Source organism: Haliotis rufescens, unplaced genomic scaffold (assembly GCF_023055435.1).
Source record: "Haliotis rufescens isolate VD_foot unplaced genomic scaffold, xgHalRufe1.0.p SCAF_21, whole genome shotgun sequence".
Classification (NCBI taxonomy): domain Eukaryota; kingdom Metazoa; phylum Mollusca; class Gastropoda; order Lepetellida; family Haliotidae; genus Haliotis; species Haliotis rufescens.
The window spans coordinates 1,431,079-1,453,437 of record NW_025963902.1 but is presented as its reverse complement, the minus strand read 5'-3'; the positions used below and the strand labels follow the sequence as shown (position 1 = coordinate 1,453,437).

Here is a 22,359-nt window from a genome sequence, read left to right as displayed (position 1 = left end):
GGTACTTGTGTACCAAGTCCGATACCTTTGCACTGACCAGCAGCTGATTGAGCCATCTTATACCATACATAATAACAACTAAATCAACACAGTAAGTGTATATTGATGCTATCAATAGGTTAGTAGACCCCTACTGTGAGCCTTCATGCATGTGTGATCTACAATCAAGAGCCCGAGGCGACGGCTAGTCGGTAAGATGATGTCGAGGGACCTTGACCTGATTATCGGGGGAGAAAGTAAATCCTGGCTTACCACGGTTCTACAACACAGCTTGCATTGAGGCCTTGTCACACATCCCCCCATCACTCATTCGGGACGCAGTGTTGACCATTGACGGCTCATACAGCTGCATTCTGACATATACAACCGTGTCACGGGCATCAGGGCAATTGACATCAGTCAATCACAGCCTCCTGTTGTGTGTATGTATCCGTACCTTCTCTTTGAACTGTCATCTACAACAGTTAGTGTGAACTTGGTGAAATTGACTTTGACAGAAGGTGCATCGTTTCAGTTCACGGTTTCTCCCATATTGAACCTCTGTGTTCAATGGAACAGGTTATAACGTGCTCAGAAATTACAACCGGCTATCTGTCATTACTGCAGTCTACCGTTAGATGACGAGCTGAAACTGATGACCACAGCAAATTATCAGAAGTAGAAGTTGACCTGGTCCTTCACAACCTCATCAATCTCAGACTCGACCGTCTTGCCCACTTGGGCGATAGCTGTTAAACATGTATCGACGAACATGGAAGCCTGACTGTTTATTGTGAATTGGGATACACTGAAGACATTAATTATCAGTAAAGTGAAGTCACCTAGGACCAGAAAACAGATTGTTACTATCGTTTGAAATCAGATTGATAAGTGTACAACACCTGCTCATAAGAGTCTGTGAGATCACACATCGGAACTGGCGATCCGCTCAATTAATATTATCCTGTTATATTTGACGCGTCAGATAATCAACCATCCCGTTGATTTACACCTGTTGGGGGAACGTTGAACCTAACGTTGGCCGTGCTACGGGAGTGCAGGTGGAGCAATCATCGCACCTGGCGCAGATGTTGTCATAGCCGAGTGTAACAGTGTGAAGCCAAGCCCTAGCTCGGTCACATCCTAATATTGACGCCCGGGCCTACTGCTAACACAGAAACATCCACACTACTACCGTTTCCTCTACCAATTGTCAACACCGTCGGTGGCCCGTCCACTTCCCCGCCACAACATCGTGAGAAGACGTGCAAGACCCCGGCACTCTCATACCTCTCCTGGACGATTGCACAGGTAGGACACACTTTCACCTGTGTTGTGTCATTGGCTGTGGTTAGAACTATATGAACAGGATTTAGGAACTTTAATCCAAATCTAACTGTAGCCTTTGGCATAAATGTATCGTTTCAAACAAAATCAACTAACCCTTTGTTGCAAGTGTTCTTCGTGATGTTACATTTGAACATTTGAGTTTATATTTCTTGACCATGTAAATGCTGCAGTCGTGATATCTCGCCTGCTTTGTAATACGTCAATGCCATCTGTTAAACAGTGTTAAACCTACTGCTGTGTGTACATTGCAGGGTCTGTAGTCAGACATCGGACGATAACATGGTTACTTTTATTGCATTTTTATGACATACACGAAGACCAATGTTATTGTTTCGCAATAGAGGTTTGTTCTGTATAATCAGTTCAGGGTTTAATAGCCGTCATAGAGTTCAACACAGTGTAGGTTTCGCTGCTGTAACCAATACATGTGCCTGGTATGGGTGTGTTTGAACATCTTGAACTCATTAAGATACAGAGGGTTTCGTGTAGCTGTAGCTCACGAGCTAAGACAATGACGTTAGCATACAGCTCCAATCCTCAGAGATTTGTATATATATGTCCGATCGTGCCAGCGTGACACTGTCGAGATGTTAGTCCATCTTTAATGCTTAAAATATTCACAATAATCAAAAGATAGAGAATATTTCCTGACAGGACAACTCTCAAAAGTTACGTTCAATATCTTCTATGTGGGATATTTCTGTTTTGTTTATATTTTAATTTCTTGAATCTTGATAAAAATCTTTATAATTTATTTCAAAATGTATTAGCAAATAAATATGAGCCGTTACCTTAACCTATATGGATAAAAGTTAACGTCTTAAACCTATCCTTAATTACGGAAGGCAAGGTGATGTTATGTGTCCTATTGTTTTAACATCAAAGTGACACTTTCTCGTTACTTCCCCATACCAAAACTAATACTTGTAATAACACAACAAATTCGTCGTCCAACGCATATCTTCCTAATTACTAACTGACCAGGGGCGGTCGGGTAGCCTAGTGGTTAAAGCGTTCGCTCGTCACGCCGAAGACCCGGGTTCGATTCCCGACATGGGTACAATGTGTGAAGCCCATTTCTGGTGTCCCCCGCCGTGTTATTGCTGGAATATTGCTAAAAGCGGCGTAAAACCATACTCACTCACTCACTAACTGACCTCCTCATGCTTGAGGTCAAACAATCACAATGACAAGGGTCGCTGTTCACAAGTCCACGTAATTATTTTATAGTTTATCAGAGTAATTAGCGCCGAGGAAATACCATTGTTTGCATCAAGTGGAGATTGTTTAGTCCACATTTTTTTCTCAAACTGTGGCTTAAGCTATTTGTAATAAGGATAAATCCTCATTTCACAAATGTAAATAATGTATACAGGTACATATCCTCTCGCGCTGCACTTGTTGGTGTAATATTTAAAGGGCGAACCAGTTGTGTTATGATTACTGTGTTTGGCTATGATCATTTTCATGCCAATGATAATATGTTACAGGGCGTTTGAGGTCATAATTATTGATGGTTATCATAGGACAAATAACGAGGTTGTGTGTTGTTGGACAACACTTCCGCTCACCTCTTCCTGTGTTGTGAACAAACACTTCCTGGCTCACGCCCACTGTCATATAGTGCTCATTAAGAATGACAAATCTTAACAAGCATCATTTATACTACATTGTGTGCAAAGAGTAGTAAAGAAATTAGCATTATGTTATAAGCATTAATATTTTTTACCAAAAAACACAAACTCAATATTGCTATACTTAAGACCATATAAACTATTGTAGATTTTCGCAGAAGAAAGGACAAAATTTGACCGTTCGGTTTAAAGAGGTTTTATTGTATTACTTGGTCAACATCATATATTGGAACCATAATGCTCCCTTAATCGATATCCCCAGCAATCAGTGATACAACTGTTATTAGAACTTGATTCCAACAAAGAACGGTAAAAATGCTGTTTGTTACCGTCCTTCGGATAATCTTAGGGGCAGTTTCACTTTAAGACATGTTAAACTTCTACAAACTTTTTATTCATTGTGACACGTTAATGATAGCCATGGTTGGCGGTACAGATTTGTGGCAGAGGCTTTGAAACATTAACACTGGCGTGAATGCCTCCACATATGACAAGATTTAACCTAAAATATCTCCCTAAACTATGGTTAATCCGTGACCCTCCTCAACAACAACTTGGGAAGGCCAGAGGACTTTTCGACAGCCTTGGAAGGGGATTTCCTCCGCCTCGCTTCAGCATCTGTGTGCCACATTCCCCCCGTCGAGTTCCGCGTTGTGGGGAGGAGGCAATGGTCAACAGGGTCGTGTTTGAAGAGTGTGAGACCAGTTTGCTCCTCATATCGTTACAACGCTCCCGTGATGTCCCGCAGCTGATCACGTCTCTCCGGACAGGGACGTTGTAGTCACTGCCATCATCGTACAAGGTTCAGGATGTCGCGATATCTGGACCATGACGTAGTCGTGTCGATGTCGTCGCTGGTGGCGCTGGTTGGCGTACATGACATACTTGCGGTGAGCCGGCGGTGACTCACTGAGAACATGACAGTGTGAAGAGCCTGCGACTCTTGTCACGGACCCACACAAGTTTCTATTGTCTCGCGCTGACCTGACGGGGTGCTGTCTTACACCGGACCGCTGACTCAGCACTTGCGGCACATTACTTTCTACATGTGGAGCACGCGTGACATACAGATGATCACAGGTCATCTTTCACAGTACATTCAACCAAAGACATATATAGATACACCAGCATCGGTGGAAACACGAGAGTCTGATAAACAGGGAATCTGAATCTGAAGTGATACGGAGATGGATTGTTAATAGACATCCACATGGATGATGGCTGGATGGTTGGTCGATGGGCATACAGACGGGTGGGTGACTGGGCTAGCGGGTGGGCTGGGTGGTTGGCTAGGTTGACGGGTGTGTAGGTAGAATTGTACCAATAGTCAGTGGATGTATTGGTGTGTAAATAGAAACGGGTATGTGCACCATTCGGTAAAGTAGATCTGTCAGTAGACGCTTGCCCGAGGGAGTAGTGAGGAAGGGACAGACAGAAGGAGGTAGATAGGTAGGGTTGTTAGGGAGGGATGGTAGATAGGGAGGGAGTTTAGATAGGGAGGGAGGGTAGATAGGTAGGAGAGGTTTGTTTGGTTTGGTTTGTTTGTTGTTTAACGCCGCAGTCAGCAATATTCCAGCTATATGACGGCGGTCTGTAAAAAATCGAGTCTGGACCAGACAATACAGTGATTGATATCATGAGCATCGATCCACGCAATTGGGATCGATGACATGTATCAACCAAGTCAGCGAGACTGACCACCCGATTCCTTTAGTCGCCTTTTACGACAAGCATAGTCACCTTTAACGGCAAGCATGGGTTGCTGAAGACCTATTATACCCCGGAATCTTCACGGGTTAAAGGTAGATAAGGAGGGAATGTATATAGGGAGGGAGGGTAGATTGGTAGGCGTGGTAGATAGGTTCGAGCGGTAGATAGGGAGGGATGGTAGATAGGGAGGGATGGTAGATAGATTCGAGCGGTAGATAGGGAGGGATGGTAGATAGGGAGGGATGGTAGATAGATTCGAGCGGTAGATAGGGAGGGATGGTAGATAGGTTGGAGCGGTAGATAGGGAGGGGGGTAGATGATAGATGGATAGGGGTGTAGATAGGGAGGGATGGTAGATAGGTTGGAGCGGTAGATAGGGAGGGATGGTAGATAGGTTGGAGCGGTAGATAGGGAGGGATGGTAGATAGGTTCGAGCGGTAGATAGGGAGGGATGGTAGATAGGTTGGAGCGGTAGGTAGGGAGGGATGGTAGATAGGTTGGAGTGGTAGATAGGGAGGGAGGGTAGATAGGTTGGAGCCGTAGATAGGGAGGGGGTAGATGATTGATGGATAGGGGGTGTAGATAGGGAGGGATGGTAGATAGGTTCGAGCGGTAGATAGGGAGGGATGGTAGATAGGTTGGAGTGGTAGATAGGGAGGGAGGGTTGATAGGTTGGAGCGGTAGATAGGGAGGGATGGTAGATAGGTTGGAGCGGTAGATAGGGAGGGGGGTAGATGATAGATGGATAGGGGTGTAGATAGGGAGGGATGGTAGATAGGTTGGAGCGGTAGATAGGGAGGGATGGTAGATAGGTTGGAGCGGTAGATAGGGAGGGATGGTAGATAGGTTCGAGCGGTAGATAGGGAGGGATGGTAGATAGGTTGGAGCGGTAGGTAGGGAGGGATGGTAGATAGGTTGGAGTGGTAGATAGGGAGGGAGGGTAGATAGGTTGGAGCGGTAGATAGGGAGGGAGGGTAGATAGGTTGGAGCGGTAGATAGGGAGGGGGGTAGATGATAGATGGATAGGGGGGTGTAGATAGGGAGGGATGGTAGATAGGTTGGAGCTGTACATAGGGAGGGATGGCTGATAGGTTGGAGCGGTAGATAGGGAGGGAGGGTAGATAGGTTGGAGCGGTAGATAGGGAGGGGGGTAGATGATAGATGGATATGGGGTGTAGATAGGGAGGGATGGTAGATAGGTAGGCGTGGTAGATAGGGAGGGAGGGTAGATAAGGAGGGGTAGTAGATATGGAGGGATGGTAGATAGGTAGGCGTGGTAGATAGGGAGGGAGGGTAGATATGGAGTGGTAGATATGGAGGGACTATTTCATCAGCATTTGTTTATGGATCACTATCAAGTAGTGATGATACCAGGTATCAGCCAAAGTTTAGCATTTCCTGCCCCACCGTTGACATCCATTACAAATACATGCAAAGGCAAGTCAAATGTTCAACTGCACAAAAATCGGCATCAAAGTAAAACTAGCGCGTCGCGTAACGCATAAACGTTAGATACACCTGTTCAACCCACAACTCATACCGGATGCGACAGATGCATGAAGCGTCCTCGCCCACTCATGACATCGTCGTGGGGTAATAGCGAAGACGTCAACGGTGAACCTGCCGAGATCAATACCACACCTCTCATTGCAGCCATTAATTGCCACCGCTCAATACTAATATGATACCTGTCACGTTTACTTATAGCACAGCACCTGGGGGACAGTCAGTGGGTGCGTGGACGTACTTCAAGGAGAGCGTACAGCTTTTAGGCCAGGAGTGAATGAAGTGTCAGGGAAGTTACCATAACAGATTAGTGGACGGGATGGGGCAGGATGCCTTCAGGGGGACAATGAGCAGCTTATTTATATACTATGATAAGTAATATGGCAGGTTAATTAGGTGTTTTTATTGGGTAAAATCCCTTCGTCATGTTTGTTATGTTGAACGATAAGAATTATGAGGGTGTTTATGTTGCTTTCCTTCAAAATGGCGGGTTATTGAATTATGTAGTTTAATCAGTAGCTCGGTTGATATCAGTAATTCTTAAATTTATTTATTATTAGTATATGTGCAGAGTTGCGTCCCTTGGGCACGCCAGAAACCTATGATTGTGGGTTCGAATCCCGGTTCGCCCCGATTATGTTTCTAGGTTTGTCAGCACCATACCCGTGCTCGTGGGTTTCATCGAAGTGGTAAACGTCTGAGACCTGCATCACTTCGGGCTTTCCTCCCACATTCAGCTGACACGCCGTGATATAACTGGAATACTGTTAAAAGCGGCGTAAAACCCAACTCACCCACTAAAAATATTATTAGTATAATACCTTTAAAAAAATATTTCGAAAAAACAAATTGAGATTTTACCGGTGTGCGCATGTATCGAATGGTAATCAAAGTATTTTTTAAAAAGTGTTCTTGGATATAACAAATAAAATCGGTTCACTGTATAAAACCTACATTAGCATGGACCTGTACTGACCTGGAGAATGTGAGACTTACTCCTTACGTTTGGAGCGGATACAGTGACCGCTTACAATTACCGCGGCTCACTTTCTCCGTGTAGCCATGCATGTACAAGCGCCCAAGCAGGTTCAGCGTCCACGCACTGACTCAACGTTGTGCAACCACCGGGGTTCAAGTCACAGCTGTCTGTAGTACTAATACTCTGAGTCTGTCTCTGGCAGAGTATAGATTAGCGAGTGAGTTACAATGTAACGTCGCATCGGCATTACTTCAGCCATATAGCGACGAGTACAGCGTTAGAAACTAACAGTTTTCGTCCACTTGTCCTTATAATGATAACATACAGCAAAACCCTTAAACATGGCAATTTTCTACTAGTCCTTATGATACCTTTACCATTGGGCAGTTTGGCAAGGACTATAGGACTAGTGCCAATTTCTAACCCTTGAGTATAGATTAACGCCAGTTTATAGCAAACAGTGTGTATATCAATGTAATAAATATAATATGAAATTGTATTATTTATAAAGATGTAGATGACGAATTCAATTTCACATTTATCCTTATTACTGGAAATGCCCAACAGTGGTCAAACTGATACAACTTTTACGTTTAAAAAATGTCAAACAGTTACGTAATCATTGAATATTTTATATAAAGCCTCTAATGAACTCTAAAGTGATGATATATTAAATATTAAGTACATTCTTCATACATACATAGTCCATTGCTACTGATATTAATTAATAGTCTACCTATATCAATTTGTCTGCATGTGTCGACAACCGCCGATTGTCTGTAAAGATAATGGTTAATTAAGATTTGAATTGAACTGTGTTCGTACGTCACTTGCATATATGTAGGTCATCGCCATATGTTCAAGACGAGGCTGCTATTGTTGCATCTACTTCGTGACAACCTTTGACGTATTACCGGCCGTGTTTCATAGTAATTATAACATCTAAAGGGTTATTAAGAGCACAGGTCATTGCTCTACGCTGACCTTGGTGTGTGCTCTCTTATGGACATGTAAATATATAGTAATATTTAAACAACATATTTTAAAATGAATACAGACAGCAGGTCAATTGAACTTGGAGTCAGAATTTAAAATATAGAATACATATATATGTACAAATGAGAACGTTATCTCAGTGTACTGCATAACATTTAAAGCTTTATCTTCATCGATATAGCGTTATATGACGTTATACTTAATGAATTCAGTTTTAATAGACTTGAAAATATGAGCAAGGGGCGTTTTGATTACAGATTTCATTCCATCGAGATGTGTTTTTACAAAATTAATTAAGAAATGTACAATGACGTTTAAACATATTTTATTACAGAAATAGCTAAAAATGTTTCTACCTAGATGTGCACCTTGCGCGGTGTTCTAATTTAAAGAGGTGGTTTTATCGAAATGTGAAAATAAATGTTATAAAATGTTGTCATTCAACATCCATATTAAACTATTCATATTTTATATTAGAATCGACTTTATAAGATAGTGTACCTTTAACTACATTTGTTTAAAATGGCTGAGCAGCTATTCTAAAACATGCACACAATACAAATAAAAAAACGAAATATGATTTTATCAAAAGAATATCCTCCTACATTCAACAATACAGTCTGTGAATGTAATCGAGGCCAGGGCGGGTCGTCCCTCGAATCCCTTCAATCAATTTTGATTTCAAGATTTAATTCTACTTAATTCTACGTCAAGTGGTACTCAGCATAAAATCACCAAAGCCCTTATCGTAAGTAAGAAACCTAGTTTCCTACTCCTGTGTTTTAACAAGTAAGACTGGGCAAATATTGTCTTTACGTTTACGCCAAGGAGGAAGGGAAGACCCCCCGGAGAGCATACCAAGTGACGTCACCGATGGCTGTGTTTGACCAATGAGGCACAAGCAGAGGTATGCCGTTTGGAGGGAGGGCAAATAAAAGGGAGACTTCACATGTCAACAAATATCAAGAAACTTCAGAAATTTAAAGAGAATCGGATTCCTTGTTGGTTGTGACGTCAATGAAGTTCAGAGGTCATGAAATGTGGATCGCGAAGCTGAATGGCAATCTCTCTGCACACATGCGAATTTTCAAATTTCCCCTTCAAATGATTTTGTCCCCATTCGAAACAGTTATAGACCGTCGATATGTAGTTTAGAATGTTTGTGCTATATTTCGCTGTAAAGAAATATGTATTTTTTTGTTAAAATTATTGTCTTGGTGGTAGGCATTGTCTGTTGGATGCATTATGTGAGTCCGGGCGTAATGACGTCAATAGCCTACAAAGGTCCCGTTGAAGGCACGTTTTTCTCATCACAAACCAGCTCCAAGGTTGTTTTTTATCTTACGCCCAGAAAACGACCGTGTTAAAAAAATAACAGCCGCTTCCAATTCTAACCGTTCTCCAAGAAATGAATTTTAACTTGGTCAATTTTATTTTGATTTAATAAAAAACGCAGTCAAGTAGGCCCAAAGGGTTGACATCTACACTGTGTTATCTATAGTATATTCTCAGCATTGCCGTTTTTTAACAATTGTGCCTTGGTGTAACAGTGGAATGTTCGGTATTCGTGATACGTTTTCCACAAAGCTCTTGCCCCAGATCTGTAGATGTAATTAACATAATGTACGTGTCTTGTATGTAATAAAATATGAACTAAAACTAAAGTTAAACTTAAACATCAATCGTACGTTTCGAATTGTATCTTCTCTCGCATTGCATCACGGTACAGTGTTTATTTACGTGGAAGTATGTCCCGCGTAATGTTTATCAAAGTAAATCCTTATCACTCTATAATACACGTCTGTGGTAATGCGCTGACAACCTGTCTTATTTTTGTACAAATTTAGAATTAAACAGACTAAAATAATCTCATGCAGATACAGCACACGGACAGTGTTATAAGCATAAGTTTAATTAAATCAACACGAGGATGTTCCGTATTGTTTCACTTTCTTCATAGTATTAGAGTGCGAGCGAACTCATTCATGAAAACCTACCTAGGCCTAAGATCAATTGCGTTTACACAAGAGATATATGGTTTCTTTCAATACACAACTTTTGATGGCGTCAATCGAAATAATTCGCATCTTAAATGACTGGTTTCTATGGAGACAGTTGGTGATACATAGTTGTGCCTGTATCCGAGCAGTGTATTTACCCTCCATTTAATTTCTTATTGAATTTAGTAAAACAATGGTTAGACAAAAACACGCCTCCGGAACATGGTGTAAATATTTTCCCCGTTACTGTTTCTTTCATTTTCTACTATATGTTCATTTCATTATCATTGCCACGTCCTGTTTTAAAATGTTTTTCAATTATTTCAATTTAATAAGTTTCAAAACACAAATTTGATTACTTATTGTCAGGGTTTAAAAATGTTTCTATAATTTTCTCATCTGACCTGAATCAAATCGAGCACCTGTCAATCTTTTTGTTTGTTTGTTTGTTTGTTAGTTTGTTTTGTTTGTTGTTTAACAAAGCACTAAGTCATGTTCCAATTATATGACGGCGGTCTGTAATTAATAATCGAGTCTTGACCAGACATTTCAGTTATTGATTCCCACTCAATTGGGATACGAAGACATGCATCAACCAAGTCAGCGAGCCTGACCAACCGATCCCGTTAGTCGCCTCTTTCTACAAGCATAGTCGCCTTTCACGGCAAGCATGGGTTGCTGAAGACCTATTCTACCCCGGATCTTCACGGGTCACCTATCAATCTGGACAATGCCGTTTGCTATGATGTCTTCCAAATTAATTAAGTACGACAACGTATTAACGATTTTTAGTTATAATTAGACACATCGGAATAACGGTGCCAGACTAAGAGGGTTGAGCTGTATTTGAATGACGTCATCAACGCAATCGATTTCCGCCATGTTGTTTTTTGCGGAAATATAGACTCATTGTGAAACATTCATTACCAAATTATTGACCGCTCTCTTATAACGGGCACATTATATAATCACGAGACAAGCACTCAGAAGCACGACATTATCGTTAGAACATTGTTCCTCGTAATATGATCAATAAGTTTCTAAATAGTCATTGCGTGAATATAATCAATCCTGTCGTATTTCTTGCGACTGATAGTGCCTCATAAGAATATATTGATCATAAAGCCACACAACAAGAAATTCGTCCACTGTTTGAAATTATTATTATGGTGATATTATTTCGTTTGTTTGGGGTTTTTCTTATTTATGCTTTTTTATTTAATTAATTTTCATCTATGTTATTATTGTTCTATAGTTTTCATTTTTTATTTATTTCTTATGTCATTCTTTATATTTTCTTTTGTTACTTGTTTTGAGAGTTAGGTTCATCCTTGTTTACGTTCTACTTCAATTGAGACTTTAAGGAAATGTTGAAATAAAGTAACAAAAAAATATCGCTATGAAAGCGCCATTCCCATATTTTACATTGCAAAACATTAACACTATCAGAGGCGGATCCAGGAAATTTATGGGGTGGGGGTGGGGGGTTGTGTCGAGGAAATCCCCGGCAGAATAATTGAATTCGTATAGGTGATACATATATGACGTCAAAGCTCTTTGTTGTAACAACTTCATACGAACATCGTTGATTCCCTCCCGGCGAAGCAGTTAATTGATTGATCTTGGTTCAAAGTGTTCACTTTCAACCACACCTGGTCGCCCCCTGCACTTGTGTACGTATGGCGCAGGTTTCATGCGAGACCACATGCCGCTTGCGGCCTCTAGAACCTTGTCAGTTTAAGTCGCCTTATGAGTGGTCATCACAACTGACTCCCTTGCGTTGTAATTGCCAACTGAATATTTCTGAATATCGTATGAATCAGTAAATTTAAACTACCAGAGCAGGCTTTCTGTGTTATCATCCTTTCAAACCGTACCTTGTTTGATGTGTCTTGTTGGGATATACCGCATCAAACAACATTCAGTCAGTCACTTACGCTTTGTTGGTGTGAGCTTGGGCCATGTCGTATCCCCGACTGTACTTAAAGCTTGTCTGCAGGCAGCCATTTAGACTTCGGTGTTGGAAGTTGGGATACGATGACATGCATCAACCAAGTCAGCGAGCCTGACCAACCGATCCTGTTAGTCGCTTCTTACGACAAGCATAGTCGCCTTTTACGGCAAGCATGGGTTGCTGAAGACCTATTCTAACCCGGATCTTCACTGGTCTCGTTGTGAAAACTAAATTTTGTGTTCTTCTTTTTTTTGAATTCCTCCGACGATAACTTAGTAAATTGTTTGGTCCTTAAATATTGAAACTTCCGATTACGACGAATAAGAATATTTATGTTATTGAATAATGTTTATTACTAACGAGTATCATGCAATAAACTTAGGAATGAACACTTATGAATCACAACACTGCGTGGCGATGTATTTAATACATCATGACATGAGTCAGATGCCTTATCAGGTCATCGATGCCACGAACAACATCTACAACCCTACTACGACATTAAATGACCAGGACATCACATCCCCAACAACACATCTGCATGTGAAGGAGTACGGCTTCTTCGCTGCGAATTGCGAATTCGATCATATAGATAACGCCAGTTTATTGCAAAGCACCCACTCCAAATGTCAGTGTTTTGCCCGCGAGCTGTCAACTATTGAGGGAATCCTAAAGTAGGATGACGTTGACGGGGTTGGGAGACGCTGCAGACGTTGTACTTTCCGCACACTTCGATTTTTATAGAAGTTCCTAAGGCTTGAAGATTTACTCATACCTAAATAGACCCGTGAAGATCCGGGTTAGAATAGGTCTTCAGCAACAGGCGCGTAACAGGCGACTACGCTTGTCGAAGGAGGCGACTGACGGGATCGGGTCGTCAGGCTCGCTGACTTGGTTGATTCATATCGTATCCCAATTGTGTGGATCAAAGATCATGATGTCAATCTTTGGGTTATCTGGTCCAGACTCGATTATTCCATACAAGCTTTCTTATCGAGGTATATGGTTGGTTTGTCTCGATACTGGGGCGGTCGGGTGGCCTGGTGGTTAAAGCGTTCGCCCGTCACGCTGAAGACCCGGGTTCGAATCTAGACATGGGTACAATGTGTGAAGCCCATAGCTGGTGTCCCCCGCCGTGATATTGCTGAAATATTGCTAAAAGCGGCTTAAACCCATACTCACTCACTCACTCACTCACTCACTGTCTCGATACCCCGATGTGGAATTACATGCATGTATCGACGTACCTCTTTATCTCGACACGATAACAGTTCAGGGAATAGTAAAACACATTTATACTTTTTTTTAACTCATCCTGATATAGTTTCCGCTACTTTATGTCTCCGCTATTAGGGGCGGTCGGGTAGCCTAGTGGTTAAAGCGTTCGCTCGTCACGCCGAAGACCCGGGCTCGATTCCCGACATGGGTGCAATGTGTGAAGCCCATTTCTGGTGTCCCCCGCCGTGATATCGCTGGAATATTGCTAAAAGCGGCGTAAAACCATACTCGATCACTCACTATCTCACTCTCCGCTATTATATTTTTGTGTAACTATTCCACGTGTCTTTTTTTCTATTTCTTATGGTTTCAACATTTTAACATATAAGAAACGGGCTGCGCATTTTGAACCCACGTCGGGAATCGAACCCTGGCTTTCGGCGTGACGAGTGAACGCATTAACCACATGGCTATACCACCGCTCCCAGTGGAGGATAGCTTCTCTTATACATCCGGCTCGGTAAACAATATTGCGTAACCGGAGAACGTCAACACGAATGACTTGTCGCTATTCTTGTAACAGAAAACACATCGTCATCGATTGGCTTTTCCAAAACTATTGTTATTTATTTTGCATTTAGTGACGTAACACTATATTTATCTTAAAGTATGAAATCGAAATTTCATTCCAGTGAAATATCATTTTAGCGGGAAACAGTTTGACAAGATCAGACAATATTCTCCACAACAAACAGCAACAATCGTAAGTGAAGCGTAAATCCTAAGAGATAGTGGGTCAGTCAGCGCTGAAGTAATGAATACAAATTATGTACCGTGTAAAAAGAGGTGTAGGCGGCACTCCCCTGTTTTGAACTACCGCTCACGCGGGTAGACCGGACCCTTTCTAACAAATCCCGCCAAACACCCTTAAATATATGTCATTGTTGTCCATGACAACCACCTTTCTCTTCTCTACGAGGGAGTGCTGTTGTCAGACATTCACGGATCTTCCTTTGAAAGGACATAAATAACGAGTAGCCATTAATCACAATGTTACACATATTCATAATCATAACTTCTTATAGGTTCATTCGCTTTGTCCGTTGTACTATACACGGGTATGGCACCAGATCGCACCGAACGGCGCCTTTAAGACCATATCACACGGACTTAACAAATACATGTATAATCAGTGTGTGGTATTCAGGCTGCCATCCCCTTTTGGTACGCGGTATTCGGGGGTGTATAGAGAGGGTATTCGACCTATAGCAGTCTAGTACACAGAAAGCAAATAAAATCGTGTTTGGTACGCAGGTTCAACGTTTTATAAAATATATAAGGTGTATGTAAAAATTGCATTTGTGTAGTTTATTATTTTAATATATTATTTCGATTTTTTTCGGTAATTCAACTTCAAATCCCACCCTTGTCTCAATGCTTTTGGGATTTGTGTTAAGTAGTATTCGGTATTCAGGAGATGGGGTGGGGGTAGGGGGGTGGCACCTTCAACAATGATATTGATGCAACCACATGGAGATTGGAAATTATGCGCATCATAAAGTTATTATTTTCATCAGCATTATTATTATTACTATTATTATTAACCCAAACTCATATTCTTATTTATATCAGTGTTGTAAAGGTGACACGCAGTTTCCATTTGCAAAACAACATCATTTGTTATTGAAGTTCAGGTACGCAGACAATCGCTTGATATCTTATCAACACCTGGGTTTTCACCAGCTGATATTTGGCGAATGTCAGAATTCCACAAGATATATATCTCACCGCAGAGTTCGCATTGTTCGGTTCACTGGATAATCGGTTTAAAATATCCGAGAATTTAGTACATTGGTATTCGAGCAGTAGATAACATCGACCCTGGAGCAGGGAAGCGGTGTGGCATGAACCATGTCTCCAGCCCGGACTGGCTCGCGCTGTATATTCGACGGCTTTGCGAGATAGCATATGTAGCGAGCGCTGTCCGCTCTGTTTGCTTGCATCCCAGCTCCCGTCAGAGCGTGTCCCGGAGCGACACCTATCAAACGACCAGACTGCTGTAACTGTCAGGCACAGCTCCTTGCTCCTCACGACTAACAGCCTCAATTAAATCTCTTACAGGACCAGAGCGGCGCGCGCCGGGTGTGACGTCACAAGCTCTAGCCTAGTTAACGGAAAACACCGTGGTGCAACTAGAATCTTTCTTCCGACCGAGCACTTGCGAGGTAGGTTTGTTTGCCTTTCTCACTACTGTAGATAACTGGCAGTGAATTTCATACGATGTAGCAACCGTTTTGCTTAGCTATAAGTACCTTTAGATTTATATTTCACTAATTTTATCATAATTATACATATCTGCCGATACTGTTTTATTTATAGTTATAGTTTACTTGTACAAATTGTTGTACGACTATTATTTTAATTGTATTCTATTCAATAATATAACAATGTTTCGAAAATCCTATATTGTGTATGTGTAAAATTAATGTTGATCTCAACAGATCATTAATGTATTTCATAATATTTTGAATATTTAATGAATGGATTTATTTTAAATTAAATTTTAAATTTTTCAAATTCTGGTTAGTAAACCACGTAATGGTTCCTTTTATAACATGTATACGTTTATTTAGTTAATGGACTCAATTAAAATGTGTCATCTTATACACTTAATTAACAGTGGAATAAGGTGTGCAGTTGTGATAATCTCCTTAAGCAAACTCAACAAAAAGCAGGAATTACTGTAAGACAAAATGATTAATAAACATGCGAGATACCACAGATTTCGAGATAACTCTGTGATAATCTCATAAATAGAGGGTATTAGGAGCCTTAGTAAAGCTTAGCCCGTGACGAAAGCTCCGACACCTATGTCTACTGACGTTCGTAACTTGTAAGAACGAGACAATCTCTTCCGACTGACTATGTTTTGACTGACATGATGTTATTGAAGATTAATCAGACTTGACTAACAGACCCTGTCTGGGGAAGAGGTTGACTTAGGTACAATTATAACTAGGTCGGATGACATGCGATGTGATTTGGACCATTTAGTTTGAGAGATGAAATTGACATACCTGCGCGCGGACGTCGGAGAAAGCTGCTGGCGTGAAGGCTTTCTTTACAAAAGCTGACTTTCACTGTGTCGGTCTATTTTCATTTCCTGAAACGAGTAATGACGCTTTGTACGTGTCTCTTTTTCTTGCCTGTGATGAGGTAGTGGAACGGAAATGTCTTCCTGGTTTAATCCGACAAAAAATGAATGGTAATCAATAGCAGCCTGAGCAAATACCATTTACGACATGCTTGAAAGAACAGCTTTTGTTAATGCGAACAAGGATGTTTACAAAGATCTACATCTTTGCTCAACCACTGGCTAAAACCATGAATTAAGGACGTGACAGCGCTATGTTCTCGTTGACACGATACGTTTAAGATGAAATTGAGATATATATCTGGATGCAATGTATGAAAGAGTCATAATTATTTAATACAAAAGAGATATTCAGGTTTTTTATTTACATAGGAATATCTGAGAAAATACTATTTCAATTAATATAAAATGCAATGATAGTGCACGAAAAACACGACTGTGAAATGTCACTGCAATATTATTGCATCATGCCATATGTCGTGTAGGACATACTGTTCAATACTATAGAGTGGGTGGGATCGCCTCGTCGCAGTTTCCCGACAGATGTCATCAAAACGATCAATTTGAAATGTCTTTTTGTGTGTTAACGTCCACAATGTGCCTATAAACACCCCTGGACGTATCGACAGCTTCGGCTTTGAGTATCGACAGGTGCTAGTTATTTCATTATTATATATATTGATATGTTTTATGATGTGTGGGCAGCGAATAACGGATACAAATCACTGAAATCAGCCGGAAAGCACTATAACCCACGCATTAGTTTGAATATGCACGTGCCTTTGATGAAATACGTCACAATAAAAAAAAAAAGAGTTGAGGCTTGGCAAACTTGGCAGCAACCCAGATGCAGATCATATACGAAAATGATACGTGTTAATAATACGGAACAGTGGTTCTCCCTCAAACCTACCAGAAATGTCGTATACAAGGGCGCCGTATTGTCAAAGCCGAATTAGTTTGAAGATATAAGTCACGGTGCGTCTCTGATTACATGTGCAAGATGCGGCCACACGGCCCCCAAAGGGTCGTTCAACTCAGTTTATTAAACTCAAATTATGTATCTGACTCTGTGAATATGCAGCCCGATAACCCAAACCAAAATAATCTTCCCAACGTTGACTGCAGCTGTGGCGACGTGACTGGGTGCTTTTGTGTCACTCTCGTCTTAGTACGTGACTTCAAGAACTGAGGGTGATCTCGACCTTCCTACAACATGACTATCTTCTACATCTAATTCAATTGTAGTGTCATGTAATACTATTGTGTTGTCTAAACTATGTATAGCAATAACACAATCCAAATGATACTTTAACAAGGATTTGCATTAAGCAAATGGAATGCTTTCTCCTTAAACTAACCTCTTTCTCCTTAAACTAACCTGCATAATCTGATAATCTTTAAAAACATGATAAACGCGTTTAAGTTTCTATGGAGATATGCTCATTAAATTACATATTATTTAAAGATAGAAACAGGTTCTAAATAAAAAGGGGAGATGGGGTAGTCTAGTGGTTAAAGCGTGCGCTCGTCACTCTGAAGGCCTGGGTTCGATTCCCACATGTGTGAAGCCCATTTCTGGCGTCCCCCGCAGTGATATTGCTAGAATATTGCTCAAAGCGGTTTAAAACCATACTCACTCTAAATAAAAAAGCAAGAGTGGGTCCTTGTGCACATTTTTCAAGGAAATTTTAAAGAGCCTAAACAAAGTCAAGGTGTCACGGTTATCCTTTTTAATGCAACCACGGAGTCCACATACGATGTATATACAAAGTCTTATCTAGACTCCCTGATGTAACAGAATTAATGTAAAGCTCGCTCTGTTGTTACCAGGGCTAAACACTCTACCAGCCTTTGACAGCCTGGCAATCTCCGACGTGTCCTAAAAGCAGACGACCTTGTTACGTTGTCGTGGCTGATTCACTTCAGACGCCATAATGTCGCTTTGGCTGACTGCACATCTTTATACCCGACCTTTCCTCGTCAACCGTCTTACTAATCATCCCATCCTCTCTTTCAGGCTTCATCCACCGTCCACGATGTTGATGTCAAGTGTTTTCTGGATGATGCTGTCGTACCCTTTCACCGTCGTGATGACGTTCCTCAGCACTGTCGTCCTCACCGCAGTCGTCTACGTTAAGACACTCTTCAGACCCAAAGAATCGATTCCCAGGCTGTACTTCCGGGATTCCGCCATGGCGCAACACATCGTTAACAAATGCACGTCACTGCGCCGACCTATGAGACTTCCGGTCTGGCTACAGAATGCGCATGTGCAGACACTTTGTGGCTTCTTTTTAAAACTTTTCAGAACTCAATTCCGTAGAGAATATGTGCAGCTCGAAGATGACGGAGTTGTCGCCCTTGACTGGACCGCGACCTCGCGGTATATGGGCAACGCTACGGCTATTATCATCATTGTGCCAGACCTTAATGGCGACGCCGCCAGTATGGCGCAGTACTGCAGCGTCTTTACCTCCAGAGGGTACCGCTCCGTTATCTTCAACCGTCGTGGTCACGGCGGGTCCTTCTTGACTAGTGCTGGGCTCGAGGCTTACGGCTGTTGTTCGGATCTCCGCGGTGCCATACAATCTCTCCGACACCGCTTCCCTGGCTCTCCCATCGCCGGACTCGGGGCTGGAGCGGGCGCAGATCTACTCATGTCCTACTTAGGGGAATTCGGCTCTTCATCCCTTCTATCCTCAGTCACGTGCATTTCACCAACATATGATTCCGAGGATGTGTATATGAACAAAATTCCTAAAATATACGAAATGACATATCTAATGTATTTGAAAAAGATTTTGGGACGCCATGCGGAGAGTTTTTCTAACGTTGTTGATGTTGACGCTGCCCTCCGCGCTTGGAGTTTCAAGGACTATGATTCACACGTGTACAGCAAGCTCGGCGGATATCCGGGACTTGAAGAATACTGGGAAGAAAATTCGCCCATGCGAGATGTGGACGAGATTTCAGTTCCTGTGTTGTGCATCAACAGCATGGATGATCCAATCAGTGTTAAAGAAAACATTCCTTATGACTTGTTCAGATCTTCTCTCAATTTCTTCCTAGTCACTTTAGAGAGAGGCGGACATTGTGGATTCTACGAGAAGGCCACGGGTTCTGCATGGACAGTGAAACCAGCTCTTGACTTCATCGATTCTGTGTTCAGTTTCCCTTCAGCCATTCCAGCGACGCAAAGGATTGTTGGCGAAAGGGCCTGGCAAAGATGAACTACCCCCCTTGTCGCTGACGCAGCGTGATCTAGTCACATGACACGACTCTTCCCGAGTCGTGTCGCAGTCGTTGAGCTCGGAATGGCTTCTGGGGAAGTACTGACGAATTCCTGTTTGACAAAACCGCACAAGACCAAAGACAGACCGTGAACTGCACAGACAACTGCACACGCAACTGCACACGCAACTGCACACGCAACAGTTGAAAGCAGAGAAGTCAGATCTGGCGAAGTAGTTGCGTGCAGGACTGTTATCTGTTACTCTCCAGCTGACAATGGCGTATGACGTCATGATGGTGATGACGTGCGCTACAGAGGAACATTCAGAACTGTTCGATAGTGGCGTTGGCATTGGTCAGAGCACAACTTTGTATTTCGTTTCATCGGCTTTGACAGCAGAAGGTGTCACAAAGCTTGTCTCAAATGACGATATGTTTCGTAAAATTGAAGCCATCAAGAAAATTGTTAATTGGAGATATAAATTGCAGTAGCGCTTGGTTGCACCGAGGTGATTACTTGTATTTCACCAAACAAGGATCTACCCTGTTGACACTAACGCTATGACTGGCCATTTGTGTTCTAGCGAGTAAATTCACAGAAGGAGACATGAACAAACTACGACCAAGTCCAGCGGGTGACCTTCGATGGATAGATGTCATGACAGATCGGAGCCATGAAAGACATTAGCCTGAAAGGCATTGTTTTGAATACCACAAGTCCATGAAAGTATTTGATGATATACTAGCTGCAGGCATTTTGTATTGTCTAAAGAGAAACGATCAGCCGTCATTAATTATAAATTGTTTGTCTTTAAATGGTTTCAGAAAAGAATCGATCGGGTCTTATACAGTGTTTCGGGTTAATAGGAAGCTCCGGTACATGGTAACCATGGTAACTTTAAAAACTGTGTTCATGCTTTGATGAGGCTTTGATAAAGCAGTTCTGTGAAGATGAGTGGCAGGCTGAAGCAGCTCTGCGGTGTACAGTAACCTCAAGGTGACCTCTGAGAGTGGTGCGCATGGCCAGGCTGGCCCTGGTTACATGTGGTTACGTTTTGTTACATTTATAGAAATGTTATCTTATGGTGTAATGTTCGCTGTTATTGCTGCAATGCCGACATTCCTGTGAAAAGTTTAATTCATCTGTGATGTACATATTATAATAAATTATTATATTACATAACTTTATAATAAAACTGAATTGAATTATAACACCGATTTGTGTTATATATTGGTACTGTGCATTTTGATTACAACGATGCATACATATAAAATATACGTAGCTTGACAGTGAAATTGGGTTTAACGTCGCGTCCAAGATTATTGCACTTATATAGCGACGTGCATGCACGTGTGTGTGTGGCTGCTTGTACTAGTCCGGACCGATGCCGATTTATAGTGCTAGCACACTGAGATACTATGCCGCAGTTTAATATGAATACCCTACTCAGACACACTATACTGACTCCGAGCCGACCAGTCCTTGTTTTAGCCCTTAATGCCGAGCGCCAGACAGGGTGACAACAAGTACCATCTTTTAACGTCTTTTGGTATGACGCGGACGGGGATCGAACCCCTGACCTTCCGCTCTCCGGGCGGACGCTGTACCGCTAGACGAGAGGACTGGTGCCGATATGTGTCTTAATAGTAAATTACGACGCGTATCTTGACCGCAACCCATGCTTGCCGTAAAAGGCGACTTTGCTTGGTCCAGACTCGATATTTACTGACCGCCCTCATATAGGTGGAACTTTGCCGAGTGCGGCGTTAAATAACAAACAAACAAAGGTATATACGAACACGATACGTATAACGGTATACATATCGATAATAAAATACATACTTTATGTATCACAGTGTAAGGTATAAACTATACGTATCTCGGAAGTAAGGTATATACTACACGTTTATCATATAACGGGTAGGTTTCTCGGCAGGATAAAGCCAACGGATAAAAACGATATCCGTTGGGGTCATATGCGGATAGAGATGCAAATATCAAAGGTCAAGTAGGGACTTCTTTCAGGGTTTATAAACAAACATGGCGTCCCCCTCGTCATTCGAGTCAGCATTTACCATCGGCGATCTGGATAAACTACAGAGATAATTGCTTTCATCATCAAAAGAACAGTCTAATATACTTAAAATCAGTGTCTGTGACGCAGCAAAGGCATTTTATAAGTTTTTTCAACTGTGGAGATATAAATTTCGACACAATTTTGCGAGGGCACGAAACGGGATCAGTAGCCATATCTGTGCTTGTAGACCTCTGCGGCTTGAACCTTTCTCCACAAATTAAAATAGTTGGATTTGGCCGAAATATGTTTGAATGGTTACCTTGTTTCGTTTTGTCGCTGTGTGTACATCTGACTACATTTCTTAACGTTATGACAGGACAGACTGACTGTCAACAACGTCTGACCGTGGCGGTGACGTCTCATAGACTAGGATAAGAGTAGCTTCCCTTTGACAAAGGGCAGTTACTCTAGCAGACAGACCGATGGATTGCCGCGAAAGGCAATTAAAAACAATTGTTGTTTTGCGTATATGTTGCTTCGCCACTGTATAAGAAACAGATTTGAGTTGGAACTATATTTGCTACTGTCACTGTCACTTATACCCTGTGACGTAATAAATATTAATGC

The 22,359-nt window shown here is 41.8% G+C and overlaps 1 protein-coding gene across 2 annotated transcripts; it reads left to right on the top strand.

Annotated features, from left to right (window-relative positions):
• Positions 1-233: 233 nt before the first annotated feature.
• LOC124116439 (protein ABHD15-like) lies at positions 234-20,916 on the top strand. Of its 2 annotated transcripts, none has more exons than XM_046477771.2 (3): positions 234-1,290; positions 15,448-15,551; positions 18,501-20,916. In XM_046477771.2, the coding sequence occupies exon 3, from the start codon at positions 18,520-18,522 to the stop codon at positions 19,711-19,713; it is 1,194 nt and encodes a 397-aa protein (XP_046333727.1). In that variant the 5' UTR covers positions 234-1,290; positions 15,448-15,551; positions 18,501-18,519; the 3' UTR covers positions 19,714-20,916. The 2 variants fall into 2 exon arrangements, with proteins under 2 accessions (XP_046333727.1, XP_048257037.1); XM_048401080.1 differs by lacking the exon at positions 234-1,290 and adding an exon at positions 14,069-14,089.
• Positions 20,917-22,359: the final 1,443 nt, after the last annotated feature.